General features: G+C 38.3%; 1 protein-coding gene across 1 annotated transcript; it reads left to right on the forward strand.

The window, feature by feature from the left end:
• The first annotated feature begins 9,190 nt into the window (after positions 1–9,190).
• On the forward strand, positions 9,191–12,169 carry LOC122304038 (dnaJ homolog subfamily B member 4-like). The gene is made up of 3 exons (XM_043116062.1): positions 9,191–9,551; positions 9,918–10,348; positions 11,506–12,169. Exons 1-3 carry the CDS (start codon positions 9,387–9,389, stop codon positions 11,942–11,944), a joined length of 1,035 nt encoding a protein of 344 aa, XP_042971996.1. The 5' UTR covers positions 9,191–9,386; the 3' UTR covers positions 11,945–12,169.
• The last annotated feature ends 8,533 nt before the right edge of the window (positions 12,170–20,702 follow it).

Here is a 20,702-nt window from a genome sequence, read left to right on the forward strand (position 1 = left end):
AGTCTATAACTATATATATATTTAGTATCAATATATTATTATATTATTTAATGTATTACTATTAACTATAATATATAGTAATAGTATATATTAATATATTATAAGAGTTATATTATAAATTATAATATATCATATATGTATAAATTTATAATAGTATTAGTATAGTTAACTTAATATGTTATTATTAAATCAGTATAACTACATAGAGTATTAGTATAACTATATAGAGTATTAGTAAGAAGAGTATTACTATTATTTAATATAGTATTGCATAGTATCATAAAGTATTCATAAATGTGTGGGGTTTGAAGAGATATGGTAATACTAGGGCTGCTAATGTGATCTTTTCATCTTGATAATCCGCCATCATGTGCTCTTTGTTAAAACGAGTGAGGTAAGCCTTCAAGCTTTACTCTTCATGTTGCTTCACGATGAGTAGATACACAGTAGTTCTCCATCTCCTTTTACTCACCATAAACTAGGTTAAGAATTGCTTGCCCAATTCTTCAAAGTTGTATATGGAGCCCGACTGCAACGCTTCGAGCCATCCGTGGGCGGCTCTTTTGAGAGTTAAAGAAAACACCTGGCACACGATCTCCCCGGGAAAACTATGAATTGTCGTTATATGTGCTTTGAATGTTTCTAGATGTTTGATGGGATCTTTGGATCCATCGTACATTTAGACCAACGGGACTTTGATCTTCAACATGAGAGGTATTGCCATGATCTTTGCACTATATGGTAAGTTGGTGCTAGTCAGCATCTAGTCTACCGATGAAGATAAGCCTATCTTTCGGGTTGTTTCTTCATATTTGTCTATGAGGCTTCGTAGATCGTGGTGCATTTTTATTTTCTCATCCTCATTTCCAAGTGATTTGCTTGTACTCTACGAGTTTGCCTTTGCCCAATCAACAAGGCTGGACACGGCATCCTCCCTTGAAGCAACATTCTTGTGCTTCAAGACCTCATTTTCTAGCTGGAAAGCCTCCAGTTTCGTTGTCACTCTCCTCAGTCTATGCTTCATTTCTACTAATCTTCCCTCCATGTTATGGAAGTAGCTTCTTAGTCTCAGGTTGCTTGAGAGCATGTTGTTACAAGCATGCAAAATGCACGTTGAGACATAGGAAGGTAAAAAAAAAAAAATTTGGTTTGGATTCATTGTTCGAACTACCTTCTTATTTGACCCCAAGAGGTCATCAAGGGTGACTTGAATTCCCCTGCTGGTCGCAAATCAGTTGATTTTCTTATATATTGATAGTATAGAAAGGCCTGGGCTCATGGCGAGCAGCCCAAGTTGACAACCGGGGTTGTCATGGGCTTCCTCCCTTGGATAGACACGTGGGCGAGGAAGGATTTTGGTCCCTCCACTTTGTTTTTATGTTCATAATTTTTACAATAAGGTGATTAAGAATGTTGATAATTAGTTTACACCTGGCACTAATGCTGCATGACAACCATGCCACAACGTATCTAACGACAGTTTGAATGCATAGAGTTAATTACAAAAAGTTTCAAATCAAAGGATTAATACAATGCTAAATTTTAAAAACAAGGAAACCTTTTGCAAACATGTAAAAATATAAACGACTTATTTTACCTAAACTCATAATAATGATATATAAGTTCAAATATCTTGTCAATGTCTTTCATTAAAAATAAAATAATAGATTTATTTATAAAAATGTGTGAAAAAATCACTTATTTTTTTAGAGTCTACTTTTTATTTTTATTTTTTTTTATTTAAAAAAAAAAACATACGTGAAATGTATGTATTGAAAGCTTGTCCTTAGCATTACTTATTGTTTTATACTACTTGTTGGATTTTAATCTATTGACACGTGATATGCACGATTGTATCGACTGAAGAAGTTACGTGGAAGGAATTAATTGTAAATTAAAATTATAAATTTAAAATATTAAAGTTGAAAATGAGGAGTATTTTGCAAATGTGAAAACTAAGATCTGATTTTGGGTTTCCTAATGATTACCAAATGCGCAAATGTCTAAAAATAGATATTAGTATTTTGAAAATGAGGGTTGTTTGGATACAAGAAACATCTCAACTCATTTTATTTAATTATTATAATTTTTTTTTTTAAATTATCACACAAAATACAATAAACAATTCAAATTTTTTTAAATTTTAAAATAAAAATAATATTTTAACAATATTTTATTTAACTTTCACTTTCAATTTTTATCATATTTCATCTGATCATCTCAAATCAACATCCAAATCTCTCTAAACTTATTTATCAAATTATTGTATAACAAATTAATCAATATAATTTAGACATTTTATTAAAATTGATTTCAATTTTACATTACTATTGAAATAAAGTTATAAAATAATGATAAAAGAATTATAAATCTATTATTTTTCTTTTAAAAAATTTTATTTATAAGGCTGTAAAATAGATATTTTTCGAACAGTTGGTACGACATGTTTTGATTTATAAGAGAAATATAAAATATTAATTTTATAAATTAAATTAGTATTTTCTATATTAATCTGCAAGTGGATTGATTATTTTTTACTTAATTAAAATTAATTTTTTATATAAAAAGACAAATTTATTAAGCACCTTAAAAGATGGCAGGTGGTGGACATGAGCGTGTGTGAACCGAACAAGTGCCACGTAAATTAGTATAAAGAGACGTATCAGTTATCATCCTATCATTGTCATTTTAAAATAATAATAATAATAATAAAAAGAAAAAGAAAAAAGCCACGGTCTGATAATGCCGAGAAGAATCCAGTAACTGTGCCAAGTGTTAAATATACAATTCACGCCGCTGGCGAAGATATTCAATAGTTAAAAGGAAAATTCTAAACATAAACCCACGTATATTTTGTTTTTTCTTATCAAATATTTGATATAGAAATAATGAGTAAAAGGTTTTAATTAATTTAATAAAAATAAATTTTAAAAAATAAAAAATATATGATATGTAATGTGTAGTTTTATGTATAGTAAAGTTCATAAAAATTCAATTTACATCACACATCTCTACTTAAGCAATATGTGAATTGATTTACAAATTTTCATAAAATCAAATATTTAAAATAAGTGAATCCTAGAATATTCCGAAAAACTTATGTAGCTTTCCCCGTTTCATTCTTAAGAGCAGTAGTATTAGACTAGTCAAATGTCAATAAAATTTAAAATATAGTTAAGTTTTGTATAAATGATCTGTATTGAACTAGCTAAAAATTTTTAATTTAGATTTCGAGATACAATAACTCCAACGGAATTTTTAAAATTGAAGTCACTATTCAATTATCAAACTAATATTTTATTCACAAATAATCAACAAAATTTTATTAAATTCTTTTTAAAACTTTTATTAGTAAACAATGCTATATTATGTTTTTATTTAGGAAATATCTTTTGTAAATAAGGCTATATTATGTTGGATAAGTAGGTTGATATAAAAAATAGTTGAGAAATAATAATTTGAAGTAAAAATTAAATTATTAATTAATATATAGAGTGTATTTGTAAAATATTTAAAAAACTATTTAAAAAAATATAATATTATATTATTATTTTGATTTTAAAATAGATAATCTATTGTAAATTAATATCTTCAATGGCTTTTGTTTTAGTTAAAACTTCAACTTTTACCCAAGTTTTAGATCATTACCAATGCTTTAAAATACTGTAATAATATGGCACAATTTATCAACCGCGGCATTTTCATCTTTTGTTTTAAAAAATTAATTGATTTAATAGTTGATAGATAATAACTAGTGTAACAAAAACGGGAAAGGGATTTACACGCACATTTGAGTGTCACATGTACGCACATTTGAAAACCAAGGAGAAGGAAATCCAATTTTATTTTTTAATTTCTCTTTGCAAGTTGACGGGTACTAGGGGGAATTTTCGTTAGGGGCCTAAAGCCCATGTTGATAGCCCCAAACCCATCACCTTCCACTGACCCCATGAGTCTAGATGTCACCGGTCCAAGCCTATGAGGACTCTACCCCCTCCTAGCAACTGGAGCAAAGGCAACCACTCGCGTTGAGATGGGATGTTACTGGAGCAGAGCGAGAAACTTCGGTAGAAGGAAAGGGAGAGAAACATGCCAAGAAGAATGGACGGAACGGAGTAGTAGCACCAGAAGAACACGCTGCATTAAATGAAGATACTAGATACCCAAGCCGTATTAAATGATTGACACCAGATAAAGACAGCATGACGGTGGAGGCTTCGGGAGAGGTCTTCCTCTTCGCCAGAATGCAGGGTATGGCCTCCTAACTTGATGAGCCGAGTATAAAGGGACGCCCTAAATGGCGAGGTAAAAAGGGTGGGATCGATCTAGAATAACAAACTGTTATTAGACTTCTATATTTCTTTTGAAAGCATTTTTCTGGAGAAGAAAACTAACTTAGGCATTGGAGGCTTCCTAGGCTACCAAGAGCCACTACCTTCCTTGTTGTAGGACACTGATCGAGCGAAAGCCAGGACCATGCCCCAAAGACATACAAAATACGACGTTAACAATTAGCGCCATCTGTGGGATTTAACAAATTTTTAAGTCGAGCGTGTCCTCCATATGCCTGTAAGGACCCGTTCTCAGTTGGTACGGGATCACGACGAAGCGATGACGAACGACATGGAAGCAAGAGTGGCTGCTATGGAGTAGCTTGTGGAAAGGCTCACAAATGAGGTGGATATCTTTCGAGAAGAAAATTAGGCCCTTAGGAATAACTTTCTGCGAGTTGTTGCCACCGAAGATCTAAATCCCACCCATGGAAGAGTACGATAGGACCCGAGACCCAGTCGAGCACTTCGAGACCTTCAATGCCCACATGACGGTGCACAGGTTTCTCAAAGAAGTGGCATGAAGAGCCTTCCTGCTGACCCTGAGGGGACCTGTGAGAACATGGTTCGGCTCCCTAGTGCCTAGTTCCATCACTTCGATGAGCTAGCATGCCTATTTCTAACTCACTTCATTGCTAGTTGGAGAAGGAGACGCTCAGCCGCTTTTCTCCTTACCATCAAGTAAAGAGAAGACGAGAACTTGAAAACTTATCTGGCTTGGTTTAATAAGGAGTGAATGATCGTGGAAGATCGAGATGAGAAAATTACGCTGGCAGCATTGCTTGAAGGAGTTTGGAAGATCGGAGTTCATGGCGGAGTTGGCGAAGAAGACTCTCGCGACTTTTCGAGAATTCATGGATCAGGCTAACAACTTCATCAACGTTGAGGATACCCTCCATGCCCTAACTGAGCCAGACGACGGAAGGTAGAGGGAGCACTCAAGAAGGGAAAGGCCTCGACCAAAGATCACGCCCAGGAGAGACGAAACGTAAACAAGGGGAGTCGAGGAGGGAAGAGCCCCCCGCAAGAGGTGCACCGCACAGGCACGACCACTTGACGTTCACCGTCACGAAGGAGGAGAAGAGGCCAACCTCAGAGGAACGTCTTTGCTACACCCACCACCGAATGACCTCCCTCAATACCGAACAATGTTGTCACCTCGGAAAAGCCACGCTCCACCGCGATATCCCCCTTCCTAGTGGCAGGAGTGCCCATGGAGAGGACGCTCCCGGGAAAGGAGCCCTACCAGGGGGTATCGGGGGAGGCGGGAGAACCCGAGGGGAATGAACATCAAGCTCGAACCACCACGCCCTCCCCCTTAACAGATGTCTGCGGGGGAGATTCACACCATCGCAGAAGGGTTCGTTAGTGGAGGGGCAACTTCGTCTGGGAGGAAAGCCCATGCTAGAGAAGCCAGATACTGAGAAGTCTATGTAGCTTCCTACCATCCCAGTAAGTACCTCATAAGTGAACCCACTCTTGTGATCTCGTTTGGAGAAGCCGATGAGGAAGGGGTGTTCTATCCGCATAACGATGCATTAGTAGTCAATATACAAATCGCCAACTTCACAACTAGGAGGATCCTCATCGACAATGGCAGTTCCGTGGATATCTTATTCTATGAGGCGTTCACTCTCATAGGGATAGACACGGCTCAGCTCCGGCCGGCCCCAACGCCTCTCAAAGGTTTTTCCGGGGAAACAGTCTAACCAGCAGGGACAATCGCCATATCAGTCTTGGTGGGCAACCTGCCCTGTATCACCTTGATCATGGTCGACTTTTTGATAGTGAATGCTCCCTTCTCTTGCAACACCATCATCAACTGTCCGACGCTTAACAAGTTGAGGGCCATCACCTCCACTTAGCACTTGAAGGTCAAGTTCCCAACGACCCAAGGAATCGAGGAGAGCAGACCTTGGCACGAGAGTGCTACATGCAGGAGCTGAAATGCACCAAGGGAAGAGCAACACCTAACACGAGCATGCGCCACTCAGGAAGTCGTGACGAGCTCCCATTAAGATGCAAGCTAACTTGACTAGGAGGCGGGATGAGGAGCTATTGCTAAGAAGAAAGGATAGCCAAGGCCCTTCCCATGTCATTTTTTGGTTCCTTGTTTTGTTTCTATAAATTTGGTTTTCCTATCAGTCAATGAGAATGCTAAGTCTCTTTCAAGAAACTTGTGAAACTATTCTCCAATTGCAATCACTTCAATCCTCCCCCGAGGTGACGCACCTCGCCCGGGAAAACTCCCATGAGGGAATGAATGAACCTCCCCCGAGGTGAAGCACCTCTTGTAAAAAAGCTCCTCGGCACGAGAAAGCTTCCTTGAGAGATTGCTCCACAGAGGGAATGAACGATCCTCCCCCGAGATGAGGCACATCGCACGGGAAAGCTCCCATGAAGGAATGAATGATCATTCCTCGAGGTAACACACCTCGCGCAGGAATTCTCTTGAGCGTGGAAAAGCTTCCATGAGGGAATGAATGATTCTTCCCTGAGAGACAGAGCTCACGAGGAAATACTCTCGAGCATGAGAAAGCTGCCCTAAGGGAACGAACGATCCTCCCCCAAAGTGATACACCTTGCTCAAGAAAGCTTCCTTGGGGGAATGAATGATCCTTTCTCGAGGCAATACACCTCAATGGAAATGCTCCCAGGCGTATGAAATCTCCTTTAAGGGAAGGAATGAACCTCCTTGAGGCGACACACCTCGAGCGGAAATGCTCCCAGGCGAGGGAAAGCTCCCCTGAGGGAATTCTTCCTTGAGAGAATGAACGATCCTCCCTTGAGGCAACACACCTCATGCGGGAATGCTCTCGGGCGCAGGAAAGCTCCCTTGAGGGAATGAACGATCCTCCCCTGAGGTGACACATTTCACGCGGGAAAGCTCTCCTAAGGGAATGAACGATCCTCCCCTGAGGCAAGATACTTTGCGCTGGAATGCTCTTGGGCGTGAGACAGCTCCCCTAAGGAAATGAACGATCCTCCCTCGAGGCAACACACCTTGCACAAGAATGCTATAGGGGGTAGGAAAGCTCCCCTAAGGGAATAAACGATCCTCCCCCGAAGTGATACACCTCGCTCAGGAAAGCTTCCCTAAGAGAATGAGCTATTCTCCCCCGAGGTAATACACCTCGCGCAGGAATGCTCTCGGGCGCGGGAAAACTCCTCTGAGGGAATGAACGAACCTTTCCTGAGGAAATACACCTCGCATGGGAATGCTCCTAAGGGCGGGAAAGCTCCCCGATGCAGGAAAGTTCCCCTGAGGGAATGAACAAGCCCCTTTCAAGAAACTGAAGGAAAGGGTATGGTTTAAGGTGCCTCTGCCCCTCCCTTGGTGGAATGCAGACAATACCAAGACTAATCTAGGCCCACGAAGACCTCGAAGTCCCACTGTGTCATTATTGACAGCAAAGGTTGGTAATTATTAAGTAAAGTGTACATATCTGAATTCTTATTGTGCATTATATACGAGGTTGGTAATTCCCATCGGGTTAGCCTGATGAGAATTGGTTGGTTATCTATCAAGGGGAATTTTCGTTGAAGCCTATGCTAACAGCCCCAAGCCCATCACCTTCCCTAGGCCCCATGAGTCTATATGTCACCGATCTAAGCCTGTGATGGTTCTACCCCCCCCCCCCCCCTCCCCCCCTAAAAGCAACTTGGGCGGGCTGGGTTGGAGGGATTCACTCGTGTTGAGATGGGACGTTACTGGAGTAGCGTGGGAAACTTCAATTGGTGGAAAGAGAGATAAACAAGCCAAGAAGAATGGACGGAACGAGGCAGTAACATCATAAGAACACGCCGCATTAAATGAAGATACCAGATAACCACGCCACATTAAATGACTGACAGTAAGAGACCACGCCGCATTAAAGACATCATAGCAGTGGAGGTTCCGAGAGAGGTCTCGCTCTTCCCCAGAACGCAGGGTCTGGCCTCCTGACTTGAGAAGTCGAGTATAAAAGGATGCTCAAAATGGAAGGGGATCGATCTAGAATAGAAAACTGTTATTAGACTTCCATATTTCCTTTGAAAACATTTTTTCGAAGAAGAAAACTAGCTTAGGTATCGGGGGCTTCCCGGGCTACCGAGAGCCACCCCATTTCCTATTGCAGGACATTGATTGAGCAAAGGCTTGAACCGTGAGCAACCTAGCCCAAAGGTGTACAAAACACGACATTAACAATGGGTAAAGACATCTTCTACAATGTTGGGATGATAGAATCATAAAATTTGGTATGTTAGAAAAGTTTGAAAACTAAATTTCTCGCGAATCAAATTCTATCATGTCAATGATATCGAAAATGTGTTCGAATTGAATTTTTCTTGTCATAGAATGAAGAGGGACGATGATCAACAGATATAAACAAGATAGGTTTGTATTAAAACATAATTTAAATAATTAAATTTAATTTTTATTATCGATTTAAATTTTTGAGATAAGATGTGATTTAAAAATGGGATGGATCAGAAAGAAAAAAAAATTTAAAATACTTTATTTTAATAGTAAATAGTTATTCTATTTTTAAAATTGTATTTAGCACATTATTTATATTACCTAAATGATAAAAATTTGATTCGTAAAATTTAAAATTTAAACATCATCTTTTAAATTAAATTATATCATATAAATACTTTATTAAATATATTTTGCACACTGGTTTAAAAATATAATCTTTCAATAAAAAATGTGAGACAAATTAAATAATTAAGTGAAATTCGTTTTATTAAGAAAATAAGGGAAGGCAGACATGCTCCTTATTCCTCGTTGAAAAAAATTTCCCAGAAAAAGAAAATGAAAAGCCAGCCCGTTAAGTAGCAGCTGTCAGCTGAGAGAGGAACTGCATAGTAATTTCTGGAACTTTCTACTGCATTCTCAAATCATCAAAACTAATGAATTTCTGTGCCTTTTCACAAGCACCGCACAACACCACATACAAACTATAAAGCCTACTGCCCCGTTACGCAGGACGATGGCAATTGAATAGGTATAAGAAGAAAGAGCGAGTGAAAAAGTGAGGAAGAGAGAGGTACGAGGTAGATTACTACAAAATGGGTGTGGACTACTACAAGATTCTGCAGGTTGATAAGAATGTCACGGAGGAAGATTTGAAGAAGGCTTACAGGAAGCTTGCCATGAAGTGGCATCCTGATAAGAACCCCAACAACAAGAAAGAAGCTGAAGCCAAATTCAAACAAATTGCTGAAGCTTATGAGGTATTATTCTTCGACAACTCGTCTCTCTATGTACGTGTGCGCTTTTATGGTCCACTAGCGTCCATATAGAATTTTTATACATATGCTTGCCGGTTTTAAGATTATCCATTTAATTGAAGCTCTGAGTCTCGTTGGGTTTTTATTTTTGATATTCATATCTCTGCATATCATGTCTTATTTCCTGGATTTGATTGATTTTTAGTTCTTCTGTTGTATTGGAATCTCAATTTGTCTGGGAAATTTTCTTCTGTTGATGTCTCTGTATTGCTTTCTTTTTGTCTCAAAATTTTGATTTTTATCACAGATTTGTCCGAAATTCACTGGGTTTTTTTTTTTTTTATTGATTCTTAATGGTAATTCTGGTAGGTTCTCAGCGATCCACAAAAGAGAGCCGTATATGATCAGTATGGAGAAGAAGGCCTAAAGGGTCAGGTGCCACCGCCTAATGCTGGTGGCCCAGGCGGAGCTTCGTTCTTTTCGACCGGTGATGGGCCTACGACGTTTCGATTCAATCCTCGAAGCGCTGACGACATTTTCGCTGAGTTTTTCGGATCCTCCAGCCCGTTTGGAGGAATGGGAGGTCGCGGTGGAGGCATGAGAGGGTCGAGCTTCTCAAGTGGGATTTTCGGTGATGATATATTTGCATCTTTTGGGGAAGGAGGAGGAGGGTCTATGAATCAAGGTGCTCTTAGGAAAGCTCCTTCAATTGAGATCAGGTTACCATGTAGTCTTGAAGAGTTATATAAGGGGATTACCAAGAAGATGAAGATCTCTAGAGAAATTGCTGACATCAGTGGGTGAGTAGTTTCTCTTGATTATCTATCTTTATCAGTTTAACTATTTTTTTTTTTGGAATTTATTGGGTGGGTACTGGTGGTCGGTCTGATTACTTGTAAATAAGATGCTCAAAGTCTTGGTATTTTTTTGGTTGTTCAAGAGAATTTAGCCGTTAATTTGAATGTTTGCTGGCATATGACTTGTTTTAGCAGTTAAAGATCACCTCTTTGTATTTGGGTCTGCAATGGAATGTGTCACAGGGGAAAAAGAAGTGGATTTGCACTTCTTAAATGGTGATAACTACTATTTGAAGTGATTTTAAGAGTAGTTTTACGCAATAACTCAGTCATACTTATCTAAATTTGTCTGAATTAAGGACTATAAATATATACATATATTTATATCTATCTATCTATCTTTCTTTCTTTCTTTCTATCTGTCTGTCTGTCTGTCTGTCTAATAATCAGGTGATAATAAAAAATTCCTTCTTTTGGAAGGAGGTTCATGGTGGGAAATTTAGGAATTATCCTTTTCAGGTTATTCAAACAAGTTTTGCATGGTCATGTTTCATCTATTAAGATGATAGCAAGAATGATTTGACATTAACGCTCTAGGATAAGCCGTTTAGGCATTATGTTCTGATGAATTTTAAATATGTTCTGATGAATCTTTCCAACTCTAAAAATTTGACATACCCTTTCTAAGTACAGGATTACTGCTTCTACTCTTTTTATTACTGTTCCTGAATCCACCTCAATTCTAATGAGGCGAGGTTGTGCGCATGAGTCTTATTGGCTTTCAAGGGTCTTTACGTAGGTAAAATAAAGAATAAAGAAAAAGTACAGTTGCAAGCACAATTGTGTACTAATTTGTGTACTAATGTGATATGATTGGTTAAAAAGTAGATTTTATTGAAAACAATGTTAATTTAAATTTTAAGTATGAATAAATCAGTGTTGGTACACAAATTAGTGCGCGACTGTATTTGTATGTAGCAAAATTCTAAAATAAAACCCTCAATAACTCATCTGTAAAAAGTAAAAAATAAAAACACAATGCTCAATATATGGAGTTTTACTATCCTCATATGCTGATTGCCTTGTCATTTGGCTGGTTGATTTAACATAGTTCTATTGGAATGTCGATGTCACACATATTTCTTAATTCTGTTTTGCAGCAAGACCATGCAAGTGGAGGAGATCCTTACCATTAATGTGAAACCTGGTTGGAAGAAGGGCACAAAGATCACCTTCCCTGAAAAAGGGAATGAGCAGCCAAACGTTATCCCTGCAGATATTGTATTTATCGTTGATGAGAAGCCCCACAGTGTGTTTACTCGTGATGGAAACGACTTGATCGTCACCGAGAACATATCGTTGGCAGATGCCTTGACAGGTTATACTGTCCAGCTGACCACTCCCGATGGTAGAAACTTAACAATTCAAATCAATAATGTCATTAATCCAGATTATGAAGAGGTTGTACCTAGGGAAGGAATGCCAATGCAAAAAGACCCAACAAAAAGAGGCAACTTGCGAATTAAGTTCAACATCAAGTTCCCAAGAAGGCTTACCACGGAGCAGAAAGCTGGGATCAAGAAACTCTTGGGTCAATGAGCAAGTAATATGCTCGGCCAAAATGCAGCACTTCTGTGAATATAAAAGTTTTGTATCTTAGATGGTTATACTTGTTTTAGTGTCATAGAATTGACAGAGGTTGATGTTATTAAATACAAATGATAGTGTCATCTTTTCTTTGGTTTTTAGCGTCTCGTTTGTAATTTGACACGACAATTTACCCCTTCATGTCTTCGGAATGATTGGATTTTGGTTGGATGCTTCTGTGATTCTCTGTTTGGAAGTACTCAGATGGGCTAAATAAACGGCTTTACAACTAAATCTTGACATGTTTAGGATGAACTTGGTGCATGCTAGTTAAGTTACCATCAAGTTTAAACTGAAGTTGACTTCCTATCAAGTCAGCTTCGCAAGAATATAATCTCTGGCCCAATCCTTTCTTGGGCGAGAGTCGCCCCTTTCGGGCTTTCATGGATCTTAAGGCTTTTAATGTAGCCCTTCTAGCAAAACGATGCTGGGAATTCTTCAGGACACTCGAATCACTTTTGTATGAGGTGTTCAAGGCGAGATACTTTGTAAATGAATATCTTTGACACTCACGTTTGGGGAGTAATCCATCGTATGCATGGACAAGTATAAAGCAGAGATGATAGTGAAGACTCATTTGGGTTTTAATGGTACTGCAGATCAGATCGTCAGGGGATGCAACAAGCAAGGGGGTTTCAAAATCTGCCTATCAACAAGACTTAAGAATCCGTGGGGAGGGTTCATACGGGATGACAAGCAGGTTTTCTGGAAGAAATTATGGAGTCTTAAGTTGCCAGGTACAATCAATATTTTAGCTGGGAGTGCTTTGTAGTGAGAGTTTGACTAATAAAAGCAACCTAAAGAAGAGAGGAAACACTACAAATGATTTGTGACTATTGCAAGGGAGAAAGTGAAGACAACGGTCATACTATTTATCCCTACCGTGGAGTAACACAGACATATATGGCTAGGAAGAATAAGATCGACTTGTAGCTGCTGAGAGGTCAAGGTAAATGCCTCTCTGGTTCGGAAAATTATGCAAAACAAAGATTTAAGATATCTGGAAGTGTTATTAGCAATCCATTGGGGAATATGTGATGTCCTAGTAGAATAAGAATTATTTTGATGGCTAGCTAAACAACTGAATCTAGAGTTCGACACTGAGGAAATCGCAAACAAGAGAAAACTCTAAAATTAGGGTTTCTTTAAAAAAAAAAAAAAATGTCCTCTAAAACCCACAAGCTGGGCTTAAATAGCTAAAACAAAGGCAAATTTTCAATTATGATCAAATAATAAAATACAGAATAAAATAAGTATCTTACTAAAATCTAGTCCAAAAATCTAAAATAAAATTGTTTTTGAAAATAAATATTACCATAAAAGAAAATTGATTGAAAATGAAAAATAACTTAAAATGACGATTTGAAGAGGGAAATGATTGATTTTGAGATTGAAACAGGGATCACCAGACATAACATGGTGACCACAACTTGTGTTGAAGAGAGCTTTCTAAATTAGATATGTGCGATTTGGATATCTGTAGTTAAAGCTATAGTTAAAATATTGACGTTTGCACAATATCGTTACCTTTTTCTCGCCCAATTGAGAATTGCTAACCTTTCCTTGTCAAATCAAGGAATCTTCACCTTTTTCCACTAGTTTAATGCTGATCTACCTTCTTGAGATAGTCCAGTGCTATAAATGTTGAGTTTACCAACTTAGCATCATCGAACTTGGATCCTCCTACATTAGTCTCCCTGAGTTGGAAAGAACTCAACCTCAAGCTCATGCCATCATCGATAAAGCATGGACTGAGGTGTTTGACATGAACATATATGAAGTCTTTATATGATTGGGAAGATGTAACTTGTATGCATTGTTGTTGATCTTCTGAAGAACTTCACAACGTCCAATCTTCCTGTCCTTCAACTTATTGTACTCGCCAACAAGAAAACAATCACAGGTTATCATAACCCAAACAAAATCCCCAATATAAAAGGTACTTGGCGACACGATTGTCAACCTGGGCCTTGTACGTCTCATGGCTCGCCTAGATTGCTTGTTTAATTAGGTCATGTACTCCTTGAAGGTGCCATACCATCTCCTTGGCTCTAACGTTCATGTGAATTGACCTGTAACGGTTGCTGAGCCAAGTATGTCCAATAGAGTCTACTTGTACATAACCTCAAGTGGGCTCAACTGTGTAAAATTCTGTTCTTGGATCCATTGTAAGCAAACTCGGCCAAAGAGAACGCGATGTCTCACTATTTTGGCTTAGTACCAGCTAAGCTCCGTAGATTGTTGCCCAAAATATGATTCACCACCTTGGTTTGTCCATCTGTTTGGGGATGGTAGGCACTACTAAAGTTTAGCTTCATTCCCATTTTCTCCCACTAACTTTTCCAAAAATTACTCATAAATTCGTCTCTCGGTCTGAGATGATGGACTGAGGACATGTAGGCAAACAATCTCCTTAAAGAAAAGATGGGCAATCCGTGCGACATCCATGGTCTTTCTAAAAGCTACAAAATGGTTTATCTTATAAAATCTGTCAACTATGACCAAGATCGAATCTAAGCTTATTAGATTTGGGCAAACCCAAGACAAAACCCATGTTGACATCAAGCCATGGGCTCTCAGGAACAGGTAGCGAGGTGTGAAGACCAGCAATGGTGAGGGTTCCCTTCATTCATCGACATACAAAACATCTTGCCAAGTAGCATGCAACGTCACTGGTCAATTTGGGTCAATAATAATCTGTGGTGATCAAGGCCAAAGTCTTTTCTCACCCAAAGTGCCCCTCTCCATGTAGTTCCTGTATAATGTGCTCCCTCGAAGAACAATCTGGAACACATGATTGTAGGCGATGAAACAAAAAGTCGTTTTGTAAAATAAAATCACTATGCTTACCCTTAGTTACCTCCATAAAAAATTTTCTAAAGGAAGGATCTTCTGCATATAGATCTCTAAAGGTGTCAAAACCCGTCATTCTGGTACTTATGGTAGTGAGGAGTGAAATCTGTTGACTCAAAGCATATGCAACCCAGTTCACTCCCTAACTGGTGTCTTAGTGAAAACGTAAACTTTTGCAAATAGGCAAGGTTCATTTGGCATGTCACTTTCTCACCTTCTATTGGCTATTGATGTACTTCAACGCCTCATTGTCAATAGTCAAAATAAACTCTTTTTGCACTAAATACTATTGCCAATGCTTCATAGACAGTTCAATGGCCTAGAACTCCAAGTTGTACGTGTATTCTTTGATTTTGATAGCTTCTCATTGAAAAATGTAACGATCTGTCCTTCTTGACTCAAAACACCTCCAATACCCACTTCGGAGGTATTGCAATACACCTCGAATACAAGCCGGAAACTGGTCTCTGCTTCTTTGGACCAATGGATTACTCACCCCTACAAGCACTCTGTGATGGGAGTAATTAGAATGCTGAAATTCTGAATGAATTGGCATTAAAAGGCACCAATCCATGGAAACTCTGCACATCGTTTAGGGTCTTAGGCGTTGGCCACTCCAAAATGGCTTCCACTTTGGACTAATTTGCATGGACACTGTCAGTAAAAACAACAAATCCAAGAAACTGACAAAAGTGGTGAAAAATGAACACTTCTTCCCATTAATGAACAAACACTCATTTCTTCATGTCTTGAATACAACTCGGAGGTGCTCTATATGTGTCTCCCACGTCAGACTATATATGAAGATGTCATCGAAGTACACAACAACAAACTTCCCATTAAACTGTTGCAATACTTGATTCATAAATCTCATAAATGTATTGGGTGCATTGGACAGTCCAAAGTGCATGCTGTCCACTCATACAAACCATGTTGCATCTTGAACTTCATCTTCCATTCATCGCTAGGCCATATCAAGATATGGTGATACCCGCTTTTAAGGTCAATTTTGGAACAGATCTTAGAACCTAAAACTGGTCCAGCATGTCATCTAGGCATGTAATAAAAAACCTGTACTTCACATTGATTCTATTAGTGGCTTTGTGAACCGCACACATACGCCACGAACCATCTTTCTTAGGCACCAGGAGGGTAGAAACTGTACACGAGCTCATGATCCCACGGATGTAGCCCCTCTCCAGCAACTCTTGAGATTCTTTGGGCTAAGGCAATATGCTACTCTGTTGGGCAAACTAGATCTTAGTACCAAGTCAATCTGATATTGTATCTCTCATAGGTGGCTAGGGGGAAGGTCCTCTGGCATTAAATCTGCAAACTTAGATAGCATGTATTGTACTTCTATCAACAAATCAAATCAACTCTACCACTGCACGTGGCACCAAGGTGTACACCACACCCACTTTCTCTGCTTCCTTCTAGAATTTAACCTTAGACAGAAGATTGTTCCCCTTTTTAGCCTCAGGAGCATAAACAACTCCTTCCCTACGTCGTGCTAAAATGATCTTCTAGTAGGTGTTTTTGCACCCATTGTTAACTAGGCTTTTATCATACTGCCACAACCTGTCTAACAGTAAGTTGCAAGCATCCATGGATAACATGTCACACCATGCATTATCAAAATACTTCTAGCCAATCGAAAAAGAGACCAAACATCGTCGGTCGACTTTGACTTTGCTGCCCTTCTTCAACCACGATAGCTTGTATGGCTTCAAGTGATGGTCTATTTTGAGTTGGAGCTTTTGAACTATTTCCTCGAAGACCACATTCTCACAACTACCAGTATCTATAATCAGTTTGCACACTTTCTCAGAAATAGTGCAGATAGTTCAAAAAATATTAGTCCTCAATCAATCTCCACCTGAATCACCCTTGGGAGTTAGTAAAATTTTTCTTACAACAAGGGTCTTATTACCATCTCCGTCAAAAACATCCCCTTCTTCGTCATCCTTATCTAAAAGACTGAATATTACTGGCGCTCGAACTCTGACCTTGAGTTGACTACGAAGTAGGGAGAGTCTTATGTGGACACACTCCATGTGTATTCTGATTGCTCCTAGGCGCATATCACCTTGTCTATTGTTTCTCCACACTCAAAGTGCGTTGTTAGGCCTCGAAAGTAGTCAATAGACAGTGGAGGTTGAGGAGATTTGCAAAGGCTGCCGCAAGCTAGCTAAATATCATGCCACCATCTACTCTACAATCCCAAAAAGATCATTTCAAGCCACCAACTGATAGAACTCCTCAGTGCATTCATCAATGAATCTTGCCCCCTATCTCAACATATGAAGTCGTTGATACAAGATTTGAGTATAACCAAAGGACCAAAAGCGCTACCCTTCATTTTCTCCTAATCACCAAACTTGGCCTTGTGTTGTTGCTCCCGAGACTGTTTCAACTTCTTCAACCAGGCATACATTTGACTCGTCAACTTGATGACGACCAGTTTCACCTTCATACTATCAGAGCCATCCTTGTGATAAAAAATATGCTCCACCTCATGTAATCAATTGATGAATCCTTCTCAACCTACAAAAAACTAGAAAATGTGCTCTGAAGCCTAGGTTCCACCTTGCTCCTCCCTACCATAGTACTTCCAAAACAGAGCACAATTGTGATATGGGTAAATTGGAGTCAAAATATTATCATACGTCTGACCCTCCAAGTTTGTGCCTCTAAACACTGGGATAATTATGCTGTCTGTTTCTACAAATTTGCAATCATCACATCCTGTACGTTTATGATCGCGGTGAGGGACTTCCTTAATTAGAATTTATCCATCCTGACCACAACCTCCACCACCAACCATGAAAACTAATGATAAATCACCTCAAAAAAAAAAAAAAAAGGTTAAAGTTTTGATGCTAGCTGATATTAGAGTAGACTAATAAGTATTATGATGGCTAGCTAAATAACAGAAGCTAGAGATTGAGAAAATCGCAAATAGAGATAAAAATCTAAGATAAAGTCTGAGATTAGGTTTTCCTTTTTCTTTCTTTTTTTTTTTAATTAAAAAAAATCAAATGTCTTCTAAAGGCCATCAACTGGGCTTAAATAGCTAAAAAATTGGCAAAATTTCAATTATAACCAAATAATAAAATACGGAATAAAATAAGTATCTCGCTAAAATCTAACCCAAAAATTCAGAATAAAATCGCACCTAAAAACAAATATTACCATAAAAAAAATGACATAAAATGAAAAAATAACTTAAAATAGCAGTTTGAAGGAAAAAATGGCTGATTTTGGTATAAAAAAGGAGACCATCAGGTATAGCATGGTGACCATGATGTGCACATTGAAGAGATCTTTCCTAAATTGGGGTCATATGCACAATTTTGATATCTATAGCAAAAGTTATATCTAAAATACTAACACGTGTGGAATATCGCCCATTTTTCCTTCGCCCAATCGAGGAGTCTAATCTTTCCTTGCCAAATTGAGGAGTATTTCATAGGTTTTGCACTGATCTACCTTCTCAAGATAATCCAATGCTATTAACGTCGATCTTGCTAGCTCACCATCGTCGGACTCAAATCCTCTTACATCAATATGGAGGCGGATAAATCTAAGAGTGCATGGGGAGACTAGTCATGCTCCTTTGGAAGTGGTAGGTAGCTTTTGGCTAATGTCAAGGGACATAAGATACCAGCTAGTTAGTTGCCTGAAAGGAGTGTATCCTGAGTTGGAAAGCACCCCCAATTGGAAAGGTTAAACTTAACTTTAATGGGCTTTGCTCCAAAATCTTAAGGAAAGAGAGTATGGGGGCTATTTCGAGGAATGACGAAGGAGAAGTTATAATAGCAATGAGTATGTTGGAAGAGATGGATACTGAAGTGAACGACATTGGGACGCTACTCCGAGGGTGGCAGATGATAAGTATAATATGGGATTCAAGGAACTGATTCTCGAAGGGGATGAGATAGAAGATATTAATTCAAGATCTGATAATATCTCTAGGCAGAGAAAAAAAATTATGGAACTCTAGGCATTACGTAAGACACTTGAATGAAGTACTCCATGTAGGTAGGTAGGAGAATGAAGTAGCTGAGCCAAATTTGCTCGACATGTTGACCTTGTGGCTCTATGGTGGTACCAGACTGCTGTGATTGCCTCTAGAGTCAAGGTAGGTTTTGAGTTGTAATCATTCTGCTGTTAAGGATCTTGATAATGAATGATGTTTTTCATATTTCAAAAAGAAAAAAAATGTTTTTCCTATTTCAAAAATAAAAAAAAAAACTGAAAAAGTAATGAATTTGTTGCCGGTGACCCTGGGACAGCAATAATTCTGGGAATAAAAGACAATGCACCATTTCATAATAATATATATATATATATATGTATGTAACCTTTTACTCGGTCCAACACGATTGCAAAACAATTAATACTTTGTCGGGGGCTCAATTTTTTATGGCAATCTATTCTGGTGAAAACTGCCGAAGCCCTTCACTTAAAATAAGTTATATGGCAATATATTCATATCATTCTCGGGAAATTTCTGTGATATCTGGTGCATATGAGGCTATTGCTTTAAGCAACGTTGACAACAATTCTCGGTACACATCCGAGACATGAGAAAAACTTTGGAGGTTAAAATTTCAATATAGGTCAATGCTTTGCCTATGGGAAGTTTGCAGCAACATTTTTAGCAACATTTTTAGATCAGAGCTCTCGTAAGAAATTACCTCCCAATTAATGAAGACCAAGCTCTATGCCCTTAATGCCAAATGAAAGGACTCTTTAACTCATCTATTCCTAAACTGCCCATACTTTCGGATCTTACGAAACAGTCTACATGGCCTCTAGATATCTCTCTTGCTGCATCAAATTCCAAACTGGATCGAGATAATTCTCAATTCATCAGAATACTTTCAATTGTTTGCTAGTCTTGCTATGGACAATATCTAAAAAGAAAAACACAATTGTGCACTAATCTGCACACTAATTTAATGTAATTGGTCAAAAATAAAATTTTATTGAAAACAATATTAATTTAAATTATAAGTATGAAAGAATCAGTATTGGTATGCAGATTAGTAGACGACTTTGTTTATATGTAACAAAACTCATCTAAAAAACCAAAGGAACACAACAATGCTTGGGTTTACAAAATCTAACTACAAAACTCAAGTTTGAAATCCCCTCCCAAAGATCATTTTCATGCGGCAGTGAGAAACATAGGAATCACCGGCCCACCATACGCAGATCTATAGCACCTCAATCTTTGTCAAAACAAGCTTCATTAGCTCCATCGAGAAGCTACTGCCATCCTCATGGCAGTCCAAAAAGCAATACCAAAAACCATAAAAGAGATCATCATCGAGGGAAATTCCCAGATAGTGACTCAGGCAATTGCACAACCACTTCTTGCATCAGATTGGACCATACAATCAAAGCATGGGACAAAAACTATCGTTAAAAAGTTTAGAAAGAATGAATCTTAAAATCATATCGATGAGAGCATGGCACTGTGCAACGGGCAAGCTTCAAACCTGTATGGAAGCATCATCTCATAATAATTCCTCAAGTGAAACACCTACCCAGCTTGAATCTGTAATATTATTTATAAACAGTTTGTAGTACCTTCATCGATGAATCTTGCTTAGCCCAAAAAAGATTGTTTGAGCCTACATATATAGCCAAACAGGCAATTTAAGTTCCGACGTGATTCGTGGGGTGTAAAAAAGGAACAAATTTCAAGTCGGAACAGATGCATGGTTAAGAAAGAATCAAGTTAAAACAACCTGTTGTTCAAATTTTACCGATCCCTCCTTCCAATCCCCCCTTCTGGTCTCCTCCCTTGAGCTTTCCTCAACCTCATTTGAGTTATCAATGTTAT

This window comes from Carya illinoinensis, chromosome 3 (genome assembly GCF_018687715.1).
Source record: "Carya illinoinensis cultivar Pawnee chromosome 3, C.illinoinensisPawnee_v1, whole genome shotgun sequence".
In the NCBI taxonomy this organism is placed as follows: Eukaryota; Viridiplantae; Streptophyta; class Magnoliopsida; order Fagales; family Juglandaceae; genus Carya; species Carya illinoinensis.

Bases quoted from the DNA above. Each gene is read 5' to 3' on its own strand.
- LOC122304038 (XM_043116062.1), top strand. From the start codon at position 9,387: ATGGGTGTGGACTACTACAAGATTCTGCAGGTTGATAAGAATGTCACG. The intron at 9,552-9,917 runs GTATTATTCTTC...TAATTCTGGTAG, and splicing joins AAATTGCTGAAGCTTATGAG to GTTCTCAGCGATCCACAAAA. The intron at 10,349-11,505 runs GTGAGTAGTTTC...TCTGTTTTGCAG, and splicing joins GAAATTGCTGACATCAGTGG to CAAGACCATGCAAGTGGAGG.